Below are 9,179 nucleotides of genomic sequence, written 5' to 3' on the forward strand. Positions count from 1 at the left end.
TAACGTTTAAAAATGATTGTGTTGTGTAAAATCAATAACTATTGCGAAGAAACAACAAAAAGGAACAAATCGGTTTGTAAAAGTAGATTTATATCAGAAATGTCAAGTTAAGTGTATGTTTATGAGAGTGTTTATGTCTGCAGTTCTTTGTCGTTTGTGCCCTTGACTTGGGCCTCTTAACTGGGTTTAGTTTTGATTGCTTGAATCCTTGGCCTGTCCCTGTTGTTTTCATTGTATCATGAAACAAGTGTGCGACAGGTCCCACAGTAATGTGCAAAATCTATATATTACGTTTGAAATTGATATCGACCACGAAGCGGGTAAATAGGGCGATCAGAAAGATATTATCTGTGTACAATCTGCGATCCGGTTTATTACCAAGCAAGAAATACTTGTTGTAATTGGCTGATTTGTTTGCAGGCAAATTGTTGTCATTATTTCTTAATTAAGCCAGCCTGTTTTCCAGAAATTAAATCGGTCTTTTAATGTGAATTTCCAAGTGAAGTTTTCCTATGTCTCCGAGGCAACAGTTTCCGCTTGAGTCCATCAGTTGACTTTTGATTTGAGCGTCATCAAAGGATCATCAGGATGTGTTTGTCAACTTAGTGCGTCTCTGTTATTTTCATTGCATTGTTGGAATTCTAGAATATATTTTTCACTTTAACATACTGTCAAGGAGAACAAATTAATTAATGTGTAGTTCGTAAAAGAGAGGAAAATCAAAAGTATCCGTCGGAACCCCTTGGCCATTTTTATCGAAAACAACCTCGAATGTATGCCGGTACATCAGTAGAAGTTCGTAAAATTATGATTTATATAACTAATTAAATGTAGCGTTTTGGCTTGTTTTGGTAGATCTAAGTTTAAATTTCTTGCCAGTGAAGTGTATTATTGCAAACATAATTAAGATTCCCAAGAGTTAAGTCATTAAGTTTAACTACTTAATTGAAATAACAACGTGATCTACTTGCAGTTTAGTTAAAGTGTACCGATTTATGAACATGTTAAACCGTCAATATACATGCGAGGTTGTTTTCGATAAAAAAGCCGAGAAGCTCCGGTATTTTCTGCATTGAGAGTTGAACATTTATATGTGACATAATTCAATGTATGTGTTATACTGATTATAAATTTATAACTTCTTTGACAATGGTGTAAAGTTTGATGGAAACTATTATTGTTAACATTATCGTGCATTATATTTTGTTGTCCACTGAAAGAAGGCTGAAAAGAGATAACAGAGAGTGTGTAATATAATAATTAATTATAAAGATAAGGTCATGTTGTCTCAAAATCTAAAGTTACCGTAAATGTAACATTCTTTAATTTATCAATAAACTTTCGAATATTGGCCTGAAACTGTTACGTCGAATTGCCAAATCAATTTAAACAAACACACGACTTAGAAGCTCCTCCGTTTATTTAGGTTAATAATTGGAGATATTGACATATATACGTCCGTTTTCATGTCGTCGTTGGCGTGTTAAAAGACAACTTTAATTTAGGCCAAACATTTGTCAATAAACTTTCTTAACTTTTCCTATTGTATTCGCTACAAATGTAGCTACAACTTTTATCATCACCGACGTAAACTCACCCAGGCAAGCTGCGCTATAGAGTTATGCCCCTTTTGGACGACCGTTGACATCCGCTTGAAAAAAAATTGTTCAAAATCAGAATTGAAATCATGAGCGTAGGGTACGAGTAATGCATTATGACTTTCCATTTGTTTACTGACATGGTTTAGTCAATCGTCTATTCTCGCAGGGGTCTTATGTTTCGAGATTTTGTGTTCTGGTTGCCACTCACTCCTTTTTGGGACTGAGTTAGATTGAGTTATTAAACTGATGTTGTATCATGTATGTTTAGCGTGAACCTCCCGTGTGACAAATGGGACGTTCCACTAAAACTGAACCTTTAATATTAACAAGACGTTAAATTGTCTGACTTGACTAAAATGGGATTAAATGTCTTAAAGAATGCGTGAGACGTTAAATTCAATTGCAACTAAATATGTCGGTTTTATTTTTTTTTCGAAAACAGTTTAAAACTCAAGACTCATTAGACAAGTGGGTATTTGCATTGTCCTTATCGGATTTCCAAGATATTGTCGAAATCTTGTTCTGTATCTTTGTTCATGTATTTTTGAGCACAACATGATCAGCTTGACGTGAATTCAATATTCTATATAAAATACAAATAATCGTTTATTGTGTGGTGTTATTTTGTTCAATAATAAGATTGCTTGTGCGACTGTAATATTGGGAGCTGTTACCACAGTATTGCTATCTAAACTCGAAATGGTATTGGCATCCTTATATATTGGTTATGTTGTCACTATTTGTCTTGTGCATTATTATATAGTTTCTTTTGCGGTTGTCTGTTTCTGTCTCGACATTATGCAGCAAATACATTGTTTTTACTTTGGGTGTAATCACTTTATTGACTTTTGTCCTTAATTAGATAGAAGACTATTGTTCTTATCCGATACAGTATATGTATTTATTTATATTATTTAATTATATCAATTCTATTTCATAAATTTGTGTTTATTGTGTTATTGCTGCTTTTGTCGCCATTGTATACGTACATGTTTTGCCAGATGGGTCTATGACCTTCTTGGATATAAATGTTCTGTTCTGTTCTGTGTAGTAATAGGAGAGTGTAGTACTAGCTACCGACAATCGTACCAGACCGACCATAACACTATAGTAGCAGATGTGCCTTTTCGAAAATTAATATATATATACTTGGAACACGAGCTTTATAATTTATAACTTTGTGTTGTTGCGTACATCGCCGTTTTTGCTCGTTTGATCCTTTGGCAATAAACATTATCGCAGTACAATCAAATCTGTATTAATTGTCAACCATCGGGAAATTGTCAGATTGACTGCTTCAGACAGTTGGCCACTTAAGCAGGTTGGAAACTCCTGCCACTTATGCTTGGTTTAAACACCGGTTTATTATATATCTTTTAAATGATATGTATCCCCTGTAATGTCTTATTTTGAACCTTATACCATTAATAATTTAATTGTAATATGTTATTGGCTGTTTTGTCTGTCCCTGTAGTTCCCAATGGGGCGTCTTTGAGCGCTTGTTTCCAGGATAGAATCGAGTCGATTCGGAACGTGTAACTCGCGCAAAACGCCCTAACACCGGGAACCGGTAGTAGAGCTGTTCGCTGTAAATCATGCACGCATCGTTCTTACCTTTACTTTCGCCATTTTGTTCTCGTGCAGTTCTCGGTCCTCCCGGTTTGTAGGTAGTGTGGAATTTTGACCCGAGAACAATGTTCTTGGACCTTGTTCGTGTCGTTAGGGCGATTGTATCTAGGATCGGACACAGAAGAACAAGAAGAACGAAGCGCCCAAAGACGCCCAATATGTTCTTTTTCTATTTTAAATTAATCCATTCAGTGTATTAGGCAATACGGCCCCAGATTACTCTCCCTTTACTCAAATAAAAGAATGAAGGTAATTAAACTGCTAGATATCACATAAAGGTTAGACTTTTCACATATTTCGACGCGAACTTTGTAAAAACATAATTGAAACGATCTGTAAAAAAATTCAATGAAAATAATAAACCAAAAGTTAATATCGGCAACAAATTGAGCCTAATGAAAAAGCCATAAACAAAAAGCGTACTCACTCATTCGAATTATCAATTAATAACGTCAGCAGGTTTTACCGTTAATTGCCTCTTTTTACGTCAATTCATCCTGCTTGCATTTATATTATTTATAAGGTTATTAAATATTCGTTAACAACGTATGCACTTTTCTCACAGTTTATATTATTCAATATATACAGTTTTTAAGTAGCTAGGAAAACTTTCAAATATATTTGGCATTCCTGCCATCTGTAAAATAGAAATTCAAAATCAAAATAACTTCCTACCACTTACTGAAATTACTACTTTTCTTAGATGAGGTGAGAATTTGACTTTAACCATATTGATAACACATAAACCTTGCCCACGAAAAATAATTTAAATTGGTTTTATATTTTGGTTTTATTTATCTTGTTTTAAATAGTTTTCGGCATTAATTCTGCCGCGACAAAGTATTGTTTTACACTATATACTGGATTCATTTGCCGCATATCGTTTTAAATATGTAAATAATACAACACATAACGTTGCATATCAAATCAGGTAATGATTGAATTCCAATTAGTGTAAATTTTCCTCACTGGTCGTAAAACCAGTCTGTATTTAATCAATCGTTGCAAACCAGTCTGTATATGTAAGTGAAATAGTACGCTTATGTAAGACTGTTTCTACATTTCAACTATGTGCAATTCCAGTTGCGTTGATCAATTATGAATATTTAACATACAATACCTATATTTTTATTATTATCATAACTATTATTATTATTTTCATTAGCATTATTATTATTATTATTATCATTATTATTATTATTATTAGTATTATTATTATTATTATTACTTTTATTATCATCATCATTGTTATTATTATAATAATGATAATAATAATAATAATAGTTATAATGAATATTAATATAAAAGGTCATTTAGTTCATGTTTGCACTCCACTTCCCATACTACATTACCATATCACTTATATGACAATTCCTCAATTAGAAAGGCCGTGTGCAATGTTAAGGGTATCAGAATTAACGCGAAATCGAATCATTGGGTTCATGTGTCCTAACAAGGTCTCAATGGGCATGGCTTATTAATATTTGATAAGCTTACAATGAATTTGCTTTCTATTTGCAGACACAGGGCTCGTTAATGGATACCTGTGGCAGTTATGAAGGAAGGCACCGGCGTTAAGTAGAGACAATTATTTGGAAAAATAGCACGAACTATGCAAACGTTAAAAAGGATATCAATCTTCTTCTCGTTATGAGAAAATATTACTTTTGAGAAAAATAAAATATAATGTTGCAGATTATATCATTGGCTAAATGACGTGATTAAGTGATTCAAGATATGGATATGACGTCATCGGTGTATGAACCAATCGGAAACGAGAGTGACGTCACAACGAGCACTTTCAACGTCAGTGTTGACGGACCGATAATCAAGTCTATCGAGCACCTGGTCAGCGTTTCGGTGATCCTGGGCTTGATGATACTCTTCACTATTATTGGGAACGTGTTTGTTATTGCCGCCATTATTCTTGAGAAGAACCTCCACAACGTCGCCAACTATCTCATCTTATCCCTCGCTGTCGCAGACCTCATGGTGGCGTCAATTGTCATGCCGATCAGTGCCGTCAATGAAGTAAGTAAGGTTACTAAAAGCGAATGTAAAATAAACAACACAGCATAAAAGTTTATTTCAACACAATACTATTATATTACAAGTAGAAGTATAGCAATGGCATTGGAGACGATGACATTCATTTGTTCATTTTAATTTCATTACCTTTGGTTGCCAGTTTTGAACAATTTCACGATCCACGAGCTATTGAAATGCATTAAAGGCTAACCGCTGTGAATTTTTCATTAGCTTATTTACATTCCTTAGAGCTGTGGATTTATTTAAAACGTTCCTGAAACAGAAACATTAACTATCAGTTGACAAAGTAAACCAGTCATACTAATGTTTAGTGTTACTTGAAATGTTTGACAATGAAATATATAAGTAAACGAGTCTTTATTATTAAGATTTTACAGGACATCTGACTGACTAAGAATACAAAATTCAATTGCTGTCATGTTGTTACCGCAACAATTGACGCAGGAAGCTCACCAGTTTTATATTCCGTTTTTGCACTATGCTCCAAAACCTAATATTACTAGAAATCTTACCAGAGCAAACGCCAAATGGGCCTTGCCCGTGTGCCAGTATAAATAAAAGCATTCAACCAAATTTCGGATGTTTAAAGGTCCGGCCACCGCCACTCATCCGATACACGTTCCCTGTGACAAAACTAGCGCAAACACTATCGAAATTGCACTAACATGACGTTTCGTTACGTTAAAAGTGAAATATAGCTCTTAAACCTTAAACGAACACGTTTAATACTGAATCGGATTGCAATATGTGAAAACGGGAACTCTGTGACAAAGTGACATAGTTTATAATTTATCATTTCTAAGTTGGCTACTTTGTACGTTGCCCGCATTGTGTTCGTTAATGATCTGTTTTTGTTTCTAACTTATTCATTTATGTCATAAATATATAATAAAATATATAATCATAATTATGTTTTACCATTTATTTCACAGTAATATATAAATATATTTCAGGTCAGTATGAAATGGTTCTTCAGGTCCGAAATCTGCGTTATGTGGACAACGATGGATGTCCTGTGTTGCACGGCGTCAATTCTGCACCTCGTTGCCATTTCAATTGACCGCTACTGGGCGGTGACAAACATTGACTATACGCGCACTAGGACCGCTAAACGCATCCTAGTTATGATTGCCATTTTGTGGTTTGTAGCCATGTTGATAACAATACCGCCTCTGTTTGGTTGGAGGGATGATAATGATCCAACTGTTACGGGAGTTTGCGAAATAAGTCAAAACACTGGATATCAAGTGTTTTCCACGCTTGGTGCATTTTATATACCTACAATCTTAATGTTAATAATTTATATCAAAATATTCTTTGTGGCGAGAGAACGCATTAGAAAGAAAAGGTTTGCTCAAGCAGCGAAACTGCAGCAAAGGCAAACGACAACCCAACAGGGGACGGAGATGACATTATTATCAGTGCCACACAAAAGCTCCCCTGTTTCAAGGTCCGAGGTATCTGAAGCGCCTTGCAATGGAAGTTCCGAAAGCCATGACGATAATGACAATAGATGCAAAGAGAATGGACACGTGGAGGATGACCCACGTTCGTGCATGATACCGAAAGGTGGATGTGAAATACTTCGGGCAAAGAAACACAAAGAAAAACTTGAAGCGAAACGAGAGAGAAAGGCAGCCCGAACATTAGGAATAATTACTGGAGTTTATATTGTGTGTTGGTTGCCATTCTTTATTCTTGCCATAGTTAATCCCTTCATCCGTCATATTAAGCAGATTCCTGGCCCTTTGTCTAGTGTAGTTTTGTGGTTGGGTTATGTAAATAGCTTACTTAACCCGATCATATATACAGTGTTTAACCCTGAGTTTCGAGCAGCCTTCCACAAAATTCTATTCGGAAAATATTCTCGAAAGAACCGGAGACGTGCACAAAGATAAAATCTTTTATGTTTCATTATTATGGAACTTGATGATTTAAGAGCAGCTGAGCTATCGTTTGTGATTATGTGACAAATAGCTATGGGTCCGATAAAATTGTGTGTGCCGTCAGTGGGGCCTAGGCCTCTCTCGAATGGTTTTGTTTTTATAGATATAAACATATAGTGAATCTTTATTAAGAGTTATAATTATTTTCTCATCCCGGTAACATTATCAGTTTGTCGAAATATGTTCGTTATTTATTTTGCAAGACCAACATTTGATCATGTATTAAGTTGTATATTTACCTAGGAAAATTATCGCATGCATTGTACTCAAAATAAGTGCTGTATTTTCACATCTTAGTGTAAATAATAAGTGTTTAATTATGACATTTAGTACAAGCCACATTCTTGTTAAACTGTATGTTTTATTTAAAGATACATTATTTCAGATCGTATACATGGGGTTTCTTAACTTCTTTCCCTGTCGCTACCAACTTTAGATACACTCAAAATGCAATCTCATACGCAGTGATCTCCCCTGACAAGCAGAATACAGTTCTGCCGTCATTAGCGAATATAGTTGAATTTCAGCTAAATAGACCTGATAAACACCTTTATTTTAGGTGTTTTTTTCTTCTCTCTCATTTCGATAGTTTTACGAAATTTGATTTATTCAAGGTACATTAAGGCTAAAATTCCTAAGAAAACATATTAAAGATAATGTTCATATTATCTATCGACAAAAGCTCTTCATGGAGGCAGTGATTGCTGTATTGTAAGGGAAGTAATACTGCGTGGAGTCTGCTCCAATTGATGAATAGCGATGCTTAACACGAGGGCTGTAGGTCACTTTTAGGACATATGAAGATGGGAACGACTGAAAAAGTTTAATTTTCGGTGTTATTGGATACAAATACAGTGCTTTAAGTTTTTACAAAAATGCTGTGAAATAAGAAAATCGTGCAAATTTAATTTGTTTCAATTAACATGAAAAGAAGCATTTGATTGATGTCATTTCAACCGGTTTTGTAACGCAATAAATATTGGGTGAATTACTGCAGAATTCCGCATACATAAACAATGAAATTCCCGTAGTAAACGATCTGAGATATTGTACCTATCAAAGTTTATAATGTTAACATATTCGGTGTTTATCAATAAAGTTTGTAAACAATTTTTATTTTCTAAATAATATGAAGTATGTAGTATTTGTAGAGTTTTTTTTGTTTTAAACAATTATAGTAAGCATTAGTTATTCCTTTTTTATGTATTAATATAAATTATATTTATTTAAAAAAAAAGGCAGAGGGAGCTATGCCTGCTCATAGATATGTAATATTGTTATGATCTTTTATACTATTAAAGTTTCAAACATATTCGAGATTACCATTTATGGCAATTGCAATAATCGTTGAATATATAAGTAAAACTTCATTTTTTTATGAATAACAACATATTTGTCCTAAACAAAAATAATACTTTTGCCGCCGTACACTTGCTGCAGACATCGCATTTACAAGACAATATAGAAATACGAGTTGTTTGTATATGATGTTAAGATTTCTAATAATATGACACAACAACTGTAAATATTTTTTCTTCTCAATTTATTTTCTAATTACTGAAAACGTGAAACTCTTTATACCTCGTAAAAGTTTTGTGTTCTCAGATAAATAAATGTATTAATTGTTATAGTTAATTTTTCTATGCAAGTATTTTTGTTAACATATATCAGATATCCAAACATCGTACAGGAACAAGTTAAACTCGTACAATATATAAAATTCACAATTTAACTAATACTTTTTGAAAAAAGAGATATCCAGAACATTTCTTTATTGACTGGTGGAATATATATCTTTTCAAGTCAAAAATGTTGACTTAACTTTGAGTTTTGTAATTTTGATAGCATTCATTGCAAGGACAAAATTTCAATAAAGTAATGAAAACGGTTATATCTTTTATCAAAACGGATTGATTCAACCAACAAGGTCTTATTTTTACATCAGACTGCGCAC

At 33.7% G+C, this 9,179-nt stretch overlaps 1 protein-coding gene across 3 annotated transcripts in view; it reads left to right on the top strand.

The window, feature by feature from the left end:
- Nucleotides 1–8,736, top strand: part of LOC128239894 (5-hydroxytryptamine receptor-like) — a 136,747-nt gene extending 128,011 nt beyond the window's left edge. For all 3 annotated transcript variants that reach the window (XM_052956452.1, XM_052956375.1, XM_052956519.1), the window contains 2 exons: nt 4,752–5,261; nt 6,233–8,736. In XM_052956452.1, the coding sequence (XP_052812412.1) occupies nt 4,968–5,261; nt 6,233–7,177 (1,239 nt within the window). In that variant the 5' untranslated portion in view covers nt 4,752–4,967 and the 3' untranslated portion in view covers nt 7,178–8,736. The remainder of the gene's footprint in view (nt 1–4,751; nt 5,262–6,232) is intronic.
- Nucleotides 8,737–9,179: the final 443 nt, after the last annotated feature.

Source organism: Mya arenaria, chromosome 1, assembly GCF_026914265.1.
Source record: "Mya arenaria isolate MELC-2E11 chromosome 1, ASM2691426v1".
Lineage (NCBI taxonomy): Eukaryota > Metazoa > Mollusca > Bivalvia > Myida > Myidae > Mya > Mya arenaria.